At 36.5% G+C, this 11,819-nt stretch overlaps 2 protein-coding genes across 2 annotated transcripts; both read left to right on the forward strand.

Moving 5' to 3' along the window:
- The first annotated feature begins 1,107 nt into the window (after positions 1 to 1,107).
- LOC136813440 (protein eyes shut homolog) lies at positions 1,108 to 3,759 on the forward strand. Its single transcript, XM_067069961.1, has 3 exons — positions 1,108 to 1,285; positions 2,374 to 2,883; positions 3,563 to 3,759. The coding sequence occupies exons 1-3, from the start codon at positions 1,282 to 1,284 to the stop codon at positions 3,742 to 3,744; spliced, it is 696 nt and encodes a 231-aa protein (XP_066926062.1). The 5' UTR covers positions 1,108 to 1,281; the 3' UTR covers positions 3,745 to 3,759.
- Positions 3,760 to 5,176: 1,417 nt separating this feature from the next.
- On the forward strand, positions 5,177 to 11,303 carry LOC136813433 (pikachurin-like). Its single transcript, XM_067069955.1, has 7 exons — positions 5,177 to 5,371; positions 6,313 to 6,607; positions 7,526 to 7,736; positions 8,318 to 8,387; positions 8,821 to 9,042; positions 9,720 to 9,823; positions 10,653 to 11,303. The coding sequence occupies exons 1-7, from the start codon at positions 5,214 to 5,216 to the stop codon at positions 10,808 to 10,810; spliced, it is 1,218 nt and encodes a 405-aa protein (XP_066926056.1). The 5' UTR covers positions 5,177 to 5,213; the 3' UTR covers positions 10,811 to 11,303.
- The last annotated feature ends 516 nt before the right edge of the window (positions 11,304 to 11,819 follow it).

Consider the following 11,819-nt stretch of genomic DNA (forward strand, 5'->3'; position numbering starts at 1 on the left):
TTCCTTCCTTTTGGTAGACAACCACGGGAGCGAGGAGCCTTTTGGTCGGCATCTGATCTCACTTAACTTTAAAGTCACAAAAACTTTAAATTTAAGCGTCTAAAACTTCATTTTTCTACTTACCTTTTTCTAGATCCTTCTTTCGCACGAAACTGGACGAATATCGGGGAGTGTGATATTTCACTATGTGAACGTCACATATGTCGAAACAACGCCACATGTTTCCCCGATTATTCCGATTTGGATAACTATCAATGTCAATGTGCACCTGGCTATCATGGTCGTACGTGCCAAAATAAAATAACAGATTTTTGTGTTGGAGATCCTTGCCATGGTGGAGAGTGCGTGTGGACAGCGAATGGACGGAAATGTTTTTGTCAGTATGGTAGAGTTGGTGATAACTGTCTCATTGGTAAATTATTATTTTTTTAATAGTTCTATTTATACTGAGACGGTTAATTTGTCTGAGACGAGCAATTTAGAAAATTAGCATTATGACAGATTATGAAGGAGTGTACTTCCCATTCATGTTTCCATAAATGGGATCTCCTCCACGGATCACAATTTACAAACTTCTCGTCTCAGACGATTTTTCCGTCTCAGTATAAATGAAACTAATCATCAATCTGTCATTTTGATATAAACTGTTCTCAGAGATACTAATACAATATTAACTGTTTTGGAGGGCCGTACGGGAAAATATTGCCCGAGGGCGCAAGTTCAGACCGAGCTTGCGAGCATATTTTCTATTTTTTTGTAGATTAGATGACTGTAGTACAGTTGAATCTCCTTAAAAGGGGGCATTCTTTTAGGACCCGTGGACATCTTTTACGTGTCGCAACCAAACATGGTCAATTTTAAAGAATGAAGTATCTAAGGAGTTTTTCGCGAGAGTTTTCTGGTCTTTCACTCATTCATTCGTCCAGCTAGTTCGTTCGTTCGTTCGTTCGTTCGTTCGTTCGTTCGTTCGTTCGTTCGTTCGTTCGTTCGTTTTTTTTTTCGTTCGTTCACCCTTACAATTATTTGACTATCTATCTATTTATTTATTTATTTATTCTTTTGTTCGCTTTCTTTTTTTATTCATTCGCTCTTTCTATTTCAGATGCTGTCATAGTTTCACCAAAGTTCTCCAACTTTTTAAACTTTTCATCCTACATCGAATACCCTTGGTTTCAAACAGGAAGATATGCGAAGGAGAGATTTGAAGTTCGTTTCCAATTTCACGTTGTTGGGACATCGAGTTTCACAAATTGTTTGCTCGTTTATTTTGGACAAAGTACTATGGGTATGTAATCAATTTTTGAATTGTTACTACAATTTCAAATCTTTTCGCTTTTTCTCTATATAACGCTTATAAGCATATGAAGGCTCAGATTTGCAGAATTTCTACGCATAACATAAGCATATATATGTCAGCATGGAATATTTTTCAAGTTGTCATTTTTTATCTGTTTAAAAAGGTTTGGTAGAGGTCAAGTAAAAAAGACATTCCACGGCTATCTACATTCCACTGCTTCCAAAATCTGAACAAATTTTTACAAAATTTCTGAAATTTCATTAAAAACTTGGCTCAGGGTGAATCATAAGCATGATTCATAAGCATATAATAAGCATAAGCTATGCCTGGATGCTTTAAGAACTTACACATACACGAGCCTGACCAAAGGGCACTTGCTTATAGAAAAAACATGTATCGCGTTGTCCAAACATCTACACGCTTTTTTTTTAAGAATGGTGTAAATCCATTTCATCATGAATATTCTTAACTTTTTTGGGAAAATCATCCTAAAATATTCTTTTCGAATGCAAATTGATTTTGATTTGATCACTTTTTTAACCATACGGTTTGAAGCCAAAAACTCAATCCTAAAGAGGAGATTGGTAAAAGGTAGTCAAAATCTGAACATGGACATTCAGAGATTCAGTCCGTAAATATAATATCTTTTTTTAGAAGTTTTACTGTCTTTGCATTCATCCTTTTCACAGAAGAGCTGTATAAAGTCATGAAAATGAACTTCTTATGATCTTCATTTTTATATCAGAAACTCTTCAATTTTAGAATGTCACAAATGCGAAAATAAAAATTCTTATAGATTATTTATAGAAATTATATTGGGCTGTTCCATAAAATTTCCATACAGAGGGGTGGACGAACCTTTTCAAGTGAAAACAAATTTCTTGGAAAAGTGTAGATATCCCCTGGAAAATGGCAAAATTCTTTTCATGTCTTAAATTGAGGGTAGACCCCCCGGAAACTATTCTCGGGTACCTCCTGGAAATGTTAATGGTCATAAAATGGAATAGCCCATTGAGACAGACTATTAGTATAAAGTAATGATTTTAACATAAACTTGATTTTCGTTACTTCTTTAGGAGCGATGACAGACGATTTCTTTTCCATTGGTATTATGCACTCCCGTCTTTACCTTATCTTTAATCTTGGTAGCGGAATCACACTCCTTCGTAGCCCACAAACCTTAGACCGTAACCGGAAATGGCATTTCGCTGTAGCCGGACGTACCGGTCAAAACAGCTACTTATATCTTGATTCACAAAAGAAAGCGGAAACGGCCAGTTCTGGATCCTCATCATCATTAGACGTTTTCACTCCACTGTATTTTGGTGGTGTTCCAAATTTTTCTAACCTACCCGGTCAACTATCCGCTTATTTTTACCAAGGATTTGATGGTCTTATAGCGGATGCATCAATCCGTACAGAGTTGGGCTCCTTCACACCTTTGTTGACTTTGACCAATGGACAAAAGACTGAAGGCATGGTTGGGATTCCAGTGGAAGGAGGACGGAATATAATAAACAAAGGGAGAGGGATTTGTGATGAGTCGATCAATATATGTGCTAATGGTGGAAAATGTCTAAACACAGGTATCTGTTTTTGTGTAAAATGTGTAAAATTATACAAAATGTACTAAGATCGAGGTCACCTAAAGATACAAGATCAACTAAAAAAACCTAGCTAAGATTGGGGAATAGTGTCGCTCTTTGTCTCGTTTTCGTTACCCAATTCGCTCTTCTCTGACTGTCTGTGTGTCTGCGTCTGCCTATCCACTTACACATGACTCGCCTCTTTAGTTACTGAGCTTCGAGGAGGGGGACATCAATTGCCATTTTAAGATCTTTGAATTAGATACGTGTTTCGCTTTTATCTGTCTGTCTTTCCTTCTGTCTGTCTGGAGCCAGAAAAACAGCTACAGCCTGCCAACCAGCCTGGATTCACTTACACATGACTCGTCTCTTTAGTTACTGAGCTTTGAAGAGGGAGGCTTTATATGACCCGGGTTTAGAGTTAATCCCGCAACCGTGTGCGCCGAGGACGGATGCTCTACCTTTATTCTTCGGCCGCGAACTTTTGGATTTATTTTTTTGAAAAGCCGCAAAAACCTTTCAACCCCAAACTTTTAAGTGACGCCACGCCTACGCATTCATTCCATTTTCTACATAGTGCTAAATAACGCTAAATAAATGGTTATATGTGTCTCTATTCGGGTAAGCTGGAAACATTAGATGAACCATATCCAAGTATTATTTCTTCTCAACTTTCAAGGTGCTGGTTTCACTTGTGAATGTGTTGCACCATACAAAGGAATCCTTTGCAATGACCGTGATTTGTCATGCGTGGATTACAATCCATGCAGTGCTGGCTCCACATGCCAATCAGACGGGATTACCATATCGTGTGATTGCCCACTTGGAAAACACGGCTATTTTTGTGACCAAGGTAAGTAAAGTTTGATGTTTTTTTATTGATTTCTGGCTCGTGTGATTGCCCGCTTGGAAAACATGGCTATATTTGTGAGCAAGGTAAAAGTAAAGTTTGATGTTTTTTAATGGGTTTAAATTTTAATAACCCTATACTAAACTAAATCAAATTTTTTTGTAGTGTTTATCTATAGTGGTTTTTGTATATAATTGGAAGGGAACGATACCTCGAAAAAATACCGTAGGATAGCTAAATTTTCTATTATTTCTGGGGACACTTTCCTATTGCCATACTCTGGATAGGTACAAAAGTAATTTGTTAGGCGGTCACAAGGTCATTGCGTGTTGTGTACGCATTTGTACCCAGCAAAAACCATTTTTTTGCCGGTAAATCTAAAAAAGACAGCGGGAAGATCGCCGATATGTACCAGGAAGGTTTCACCGAGGAATTACTACAGTACTGTACTATACTGCATCTTCAACAAAGTCGCATCTGATTGAGTACAAATGAAATGACTAGAAATTAGCAAGATGATTTAAACATGCCATCCATCACTTTGGGCTTTTCCAGAAAAAAGCCGTACACCCCCTGTTGAGGAGCTCCAACCTTTTGGAATTCCAGGCAATTTTAGGATCATACCCCTCTGGAATACCGAATTTTTACAGATTTTCAATCATTACCCCCATGGAATTCCACTTATTTTTGACGGATTTTTGTCTACTGCTATGGAATTCCACTGCATTTCAAACCATAACCCCTTGGAATAGAAATGGACTCCTCAACAGGGGGTGCACGGTTTTTTTCTGGAAAAGCCCTTTTCAAGTACCTATGATTTATTAGATCCAGGGTGGTCAGTACTAAAATCTTGGACATCGTGATATCGTCTAAAATACTTTTAGTACCACAGGTGTTATAAACAAAAGGATAAACATGACATATCACTTTTCAAGTACCTGATTTTATTAAAGATCTATTGTTCGTTTCAGGGTCCTTTTTTACCTACTCAGGAAGTCTACAGAGAGTGTCTTTTTTGAGCACCTCAATTATGTATGTCTGAATTTCATAGCCATAAGACTGACTGAAAAGGAAGAAGTATCATTCAAAATACAGGAATGGAACATAATGTCTATCCCAGTCTGTCATGTTCTATATCACAGATATCATTATATTCTTTTACATACGAGATAGGCTAACTGCGCACAGATTTCCCGTGGAAGTTTGTCCAATTTTGAAGTCGACTAGTCTGCCATATTGTTTTTCCAATTGACCTAAGATTTTCGAACGTTCGAATTTCAAAACATTCGAATCGTACTGTTGACGACCAGAATTGAAAACGAGATGATGGACTAGTCAGCTCTAAAACTGGACACGCTTCCCATATACGGGTAGCCCGTAGTCAAGTAGTTTGAGATCAGTATCCCAAATCCTTTATCGATTATCATTTTTCCTCTCAGATATCAACGTAACAGTTCCTTATTTCACCAAATCTTCATACATGTCTATGGTACCGCCCGCTGATTTGAGTATCCGAACGAAAACGATCATTTCCGTGCGTTTCAAAGCGGACACTGGGAACGGACTTCTTTTCTATACAGCACATTCGATGGATAGCGGTTCCTTTGGTGATTTCATTGCTGTCAGTATTTGGCAAAGGTGAGCTTAAAAGTCTTCGTGGCATAAATATCTTCTACGTGACTATTCATGATATGCACCATTGAAATGTCTTCCACGGACCCAACAGCTGATTGGTTGAAAGTGACGTATTGTCTGATTTTACGTCACTTACAACCAATCAGTTATTGGGTCCGTGATGTAATGTCTGAAGACATTGAAGTGGTGCATGTCATGAATAATAATCGTTTCTTCGTGCTTACAAATTGGAGAAATAAGTCGAATCAGGGATAACAATAATGATCGGTAAATAGCCGTGATTTTAGTTTGGAGATATTTAAGATTTCGAGGTCGCGTGGTCTGCAAGTGTGGGTCCTTTGGTGAGCCGTCAGTATTTGGCAAAGGTGAGACTTCAAAATCTTGGCGAAACAAATATCTTTTAGGTTATCCTTTTCCGGTCGCCAAATCATAAATAAAAAATACATTCATATACAATGCATTCTGTGCATATTTCCATCCCAAATTACCACAGATTCGAGATACCAGAAGTTTTTTTGACTAGCATTTTGTTGTTTCTAAAATCCGATATGCAAAAAATAACAAATCTATAGGCGGAAAGAGAATTAAAAAATCATTATTTGTTTAGCCGCTAGCTTGCCAATAAAATTTCAAACAAATACACTTTTTTAATAACAAAGGACTACAATAGAACATAAGGCTTTGATGGCCAAAATATTAAGAACAAGTTAAGAATATTTAGTAAGGCGGACTCTGAAAAAACAAATTTCTAAAGAAACTGCACAAAAATACTCAGAAAAAGACGAAAATATGAACTCTTAAGAATATTTTTAGGCTTAAAACTCAAAAAGTTGAGAACGGCTTCAAAAATTTTGGAGGTTCTTATAGAAAAACGTGTATGTGTAGATAGGATATGGTCCAGTTTATTATTAAAATTCACGGCTCCCTTTCATTTTTCCATGTAGATACATTTATGTTAAATTCAACCTTGGCACTCATACAGCCTCGATGCGCAGCCGACAAAAAATCACCTTTCACAAATGGCATAGCCTGTATATTCGTCGTGAAAACAAAGAAGCTGTAATGAGGCTAGATGGAAATTACTACGTTGGAGTGAAAGCCTCTGGTCCAATGTCGAAACTAGATGTTTCTTCAGACTTCTACCTTGGAGGAGCACCATTACTGTCCAGTATTCAAAAAGCAGCATTGAAAGACGTACAATCGCAACATGATTTTACTGGATGTGTAGATTCATTCAAGGTACAGTAGAGTCTCTGTAATTCGAACTGTCAGGGGGAGCAAATCATTCGAGTAATGGAGACATTCGAATTGTAGAGGTTTGCAAAGTTATCCCTATTATTTGTAATCCAGATTCGAATGGAAACACATGCTCTAGAAACAAGCTCCAATTTAGACGACGTACTTTTCGCCCTGTCTATTCTAATTGTGAATTAAAGTGGGCATAAGGTTGGCTGTCTAAAGTCAATGAATTGCCCTCTTTTGACGTCAATGCAATGATGTCTTCCGATCTTTCCAATCAAAAAATTAACTGCCCACTTTGTGGCCATTTTTGGCCTACTCTTACAATTAGAATAGGCAGGACAGAAAGTCGGCCGTCTAAACTAGAGCTAATCGCAAAATGATTTTACTGGATGTGTAGACTCGTTCAAGGTAGCCTGCTTTTTTATACCGTCGTTTTATGTCGTTTTAAGATTCCAACCCAACTAATTTAATCCCAAATTGAATTTGCGTTTTCACATGAAGATCTCTGATTTTTTAAATGAAATCCATGCAAAATTTCTATTGTCAGATTTTCAGCACAAGTACACAAAACACTGTAAATTAATACTTTTGAGTAAAAAATGACATTTTCAAGGCAATTTTCAACTGGTTTCTTGGTTTACTCAAGAAATTAAATCTTGCGAAAATTAAATACAATCAAAGTAAGATCCCGCTAATTGTCTATGAGATGTCTCCATGCTGACCGGGGAAAAAAATGGAAAAATTGCATCGAGATTTACTGGAAATAGCTGTGTCCAACTGAGATACTGACCAAATTTCTTAAGTTTATATTGAACTAGCTGGAGTCTTGGTCTTTTTCCGCTGGAAACTGTCCAGTAGGTTTTAGGTGAATCGACGGTACAGTTTTCGAAGGATCATCGTTATTTTTCACTCTAGATAAATGGCCACCATTTCGAATTATCATCTTCAATCAAATCAAACAATGGTCGAAATATTCAAGAATGTGGTACGGCATGCTCACAGAATAATTGTCAGAATGGCGCACTATGTTCACCTCTAGCACAAGATTTGAACACAACGGCACCTGAAGACGTCGGTTACTCTTGTCAATGTCCATTGGGTTTGAGCGGACAACTGTGTGATAAAGGTTTGACACTTAAAAACCATTCACTTTAAAAGTGTGCACTCTTTCTTTGCTACCATGTAGAAACCACGTCCAAGGGAATAAGTCTTAAATATGATGACATGGTTTCCATATGCAGAACAAAAATCACAAGGAAAAGTCGAATCCAACCGCTTTAAAGATATCCAATCGCTACCATATGGAAACCACTCTCAAGGGAATTACTCTTAATTACGCTGACATGGTTTCCACGTTAAAGCAGAAAATAGTGCACATTTAAAAGGAATACCTTACTTACCCATAACAATCTAAAAGCTTCCTTAACACTCAAACGCGCCAAAAATTACAAAAAATTGGATAGTTCTTAGGTACGGTCACTTTAAAAAAGAGAAAAACTCGAAGCTGGTGCTTTATTAACGAAAGAGTTCTCTCAGGGTCTTTTTTAGCCGGCCAGCTTGGTTTGCCTCTCGAATTATTCAGAAAATTAGATTTATAGTCCCCATCCCCCATCCCATGAAGCATAGATTCTCGTCTATAACTTTGATTTCTATATTTCTATAAAGTAATATAATTCTATATATTTTATATAATTTCTATAATTTTAGAAATCACGACGCTTACTAAAGGCAAATTCGCAAACACAAGCTATTGGTACAGTAGACGTTCAAATTTCAGGTAAATTCTTTCTCATGATGGCTACAGTGGAGTCTCTTTAACGCTAGCCTTTATAACTCGAATGTCTTCTTAACTTGAACCTCTATAACTCGAATGTTTTCTTTAACTCGAACCTCTATAACTCGAATGTCATCTTAACTAGTCAAATTGAAACCTTACCTTCTCCGTCACAGAAAAACACACATACATAAACTTGGTAATGTCTTCCACGGACCCAACAGCTGAGTGGTTGCAAGTGACGTATTGACTGATTTTACGTCACTTACAACCAATCAGCTATTGGGTCTGTGATGTAATGTCAGAGGACATTGCAATGGCGCATATCATGAATACAGTATCTTTTAAGTAAAGTAAATTCCCTCATTCATCCAACACCCTCAAGAGACAAATGAGCCTTTTTGTGCAACATTTCTCTCCTTTTTTAATTTCACAGCTCGACTTACTACTCTCACCTGAAGTTGAATTTCCAAACAAGCACGTCGGACGGTCTTTTATTCATGAACGCGCGGTTAAAAGATGTGAATAGTGATCAACTAATGATTGGCTTAGACGGAGGGAAGTTGAAGATAGTGTTTGTATTGGACAAAATAGTGGCTTTTGCGTACAGTGATTTTTTATATGATGATGGGATAGCTCATAAATTAGTTGTGTCCAGGTAAGCCCTGTTACAGAAGCTCTACTACCTTAAGCGAACTTATTTTGGCAGGAGCTAGTTTTGCCGAATTCTGCGAATTTAGATAAAATTCTCCAAAATTAGTTACCCCAAAATAAGTTCCCTTAAGGTATTTGATACACTTCTTTATTCGTTGAAAATCGAATTCCATTTGAAAATCGAATTCCCTTTGCTATTTCTTTGTTTACAAAAGCAATAGAATGTGAGGTCATATCTCGAAACAACTTTCGATCTTTCATTTGCTTGGATGATATCGTTGCGTAAATAAGTAGCATTTATTTATCTGACTCATCATTGAGACACTATTCATTCTGTGGCTTATTCCTTTCACCCCCATACAACATCTTTAAGCTTCTGTAACGTTGTTCCTCGAAAAATCGAACTGTGATGTTGGAATTCGCAGTTTGCGACTTAACAGTCTGTTCCTCTAAAGAATTCCGCATTGTAACACGCATGCGTAATTTGTCGTTCTTTAAAACCATATGTAGTTAATTTCCGTGATAAACAGAGAGGAATGAATACGTAGGGGCGGTACAGTCACTTTCGGTCGGGGATTGTGGATGGCGACATGTGTCGTTTTTTATGAAATTAGTCGTTCTTTTTTGTCAATTTTTAGTAATGCAGGATTCTTTAAATAAACATTTTTCTTACCGTTTTAGAATTGGTAATATGATTCAATTCTTTGTCAATGGTCACACTCCAAAAATCATGAGTAATACTCAAATCAAAGAATCTATGACAACAGATGGCCATATTTATATTGGTGAGTTACATTACATTTTCTATAGCCATTTCACCGTAGAAATCAACGTGCTTGTTCTCTACCATTTAGTGGCTAAACTTTATCATTTCCGGGGAAAACATACCGATAAAGGTAAGTTTCGCTACAAATGCGTAGCCGGCCTCATGGCTGACCGCCTAACAAGTTGAAGCTACAGTTGTTGCTCTCTAATTCGATTTTCAAATGGAATCGGATTTTCATCAAATAAAGGAGCGTATCGAAAAGTAGTTTCTTGTTGACGGTGACTCTCTATTATATATTATCTATTATATATTATCGAATAATGGAGCGTATCGAATAGTAGAACGTCGAATTAGAGAACATCAACTATACTTTTAAACTTACACAGAGTGTCGGTCTTCTTTCGTTGTATATTTGTAAAATAAGAGAGTTTTACCGGGAATGAGAAAGTTTAACCATCCTATGGTAGTGTGTACAACATGCTACCATCTCTAAAACGTGTTTATGAAAATCTTTTCGAGAAGCCTTTTTTTCGAACATTTTCTTTTTCCTACGTCCTATACGACATTCTATCTAAGAACAGTAAACGGGCTTTCGAATTGATTTTTTTTTTGCTTTTATTCCGTGTAACTCACACGAAAAAGTATCAACAAGCAAATAAACTCTGATGGTTTGAGACAGCGCACATTAATATATTATCCAATCAGAGGGTTTGAACATTTTCTCGTGCCACATACACTGAATCAAAACATAGACCTTATTCGAAACCAGTGTATTGTATAGTTTTTCAACAACAGCCTTACACTTACTGTTTCTTATAACAGCGACAATTTCAATATCCATTCCATAGGTGGTCTACCATCGGATGTCCGAAAATTAACCAAAACTCATTTTATGTCCGGATTTAATGGTTGTATTTCTGAAGTCGAGTTTAACGAGGAGAAATCAGTAATTGATTTTGCATCAAGATCGAATAGCGTGGGAAGGAACATTGGTCAATGCATATGAAAATTTTGGATATTTATAGTGAGTGTTAAGAATCTTGCAAAATGGCATCGAGCGACAAAGCAGTGTACAGTTAGAGCTGTTTCACGCTTATTTGAATTCCCCTATAATTTGAATTTATTCCTGGTCCTCGTCAAGGAGAAACCCTTTTAAGATGTTTTCCTTTATTCAAATCTTATTGTAACTCGAACATAGAAAATTTCCCTTTCGAACACCCCCTTCAAAATTTATAGACCCGGTGGGATTTCTTTAACCAGTTGGGATGAAAACAACGGACTGAAACTCGATGGGGACTGTATTTTTTATGGCTGGGGATTTCAATTCTCTTGTTTTTAAGCCAGGAAATTCTTAGGGGATGAGAAAAATAGTAAATATTTTGCAGTAAGGATTGGTTTATTTGATTATTTTTTCAGTGGGGACAAAAAATGGAGGATAATTTTCCACTGGGGACGATATTTTGGCCAATTTTTCCAGTTGGAAGGGTCCCAGTGGGTTTCTGAGACCCCCTGTATTCGAACTTGAATTAACGAGAGTTAACTTAGTCCACATGAAATTTTCCACTTAAGGTACAATGGAAAAAGATAATATCATAGGTGGTTCACAATTTATTTTGAGTTTAATTGAAACTAGGGTTGCATTGTAAATTTAGGAGATCTAGAATATTCCGACTTATGTTTTTATTGGGTTATACCTAATCGTTTTTTGCTAAAAGATTTCAACAACTAGAAAAAAACAATTTAAATAATTTTCTTTTGAGAAATACAGAAAGTGTAAGAAAACAAAAAATTAGGCTAGAGCATTGGGATTATTGGGATCGTGTTTCTTTAAAATGATACTATTATTTCAGATTAAAAGTATTTTTCTCACTTTAGTTTCATTTGAATATTTTTTCAACAAATTTTTATTTTTTTATTTTTTGTTCATGGTCTCCTGGTCATTTTACTTTATAAATTATTTTTAAATAACCTTGCTGATTTCGATGTGCCCTATGTTGCAAAACTATGTATACATT

This window comes from Clytia hemisphaerica, unplaced genomic scaffold (genome assembly GCF_902728285.1).
Source record: "Clytia hemisphaerica strain Z4C2 unplaced genomic scaffold, Clytia hemisphaerica genome assembly, whole genome shotgun sequence".
Classification (NCBI taxonomy): Eukaryota; Metazoa; Cnidaria; class Hydrozoa; order Leptothecata; family Clytiidae; genus Clytia; species Clytia hemisphaerica.

What these genes read in the sequence shown, in the direction of transcription:
- LOC136813440 (XM_067069961.1), top strand. An exon ending in TGGAAAATGTCTAAACACAG is followed by an intron (nt 2,884 to 3,562) that starts GTATCTGTTTTT and finishes TCAACTTTCAAG; the next exon opens with GTGCTGGTTTCACTTGTGAA.
- LOC136813433 (XM_067069955.1), top strand. Translation starts at nt 5,214, where the DNA reads ATGTCTATGGTACCGCCCGCTGATTTGAGTATCCGAACGAAAACGATC. An exon ending in AGTAGACGTTCAAATTTCAG is followed by an intron (nt 8,388 to 8,820) that starts GTAAATTCTTTC and finishes TTAATTTCACAG; the next exon opens with CTCGACTTACTACTCTCACC. An exon ending in AGATGGCCATATTTATATTG is followed by an intron (nt 9,824 to 10,652) that starts GTGAGTTACATT and finishes TCCATTCCATAG; the next exon opens with GTGGTCTACCATCGGATGTC.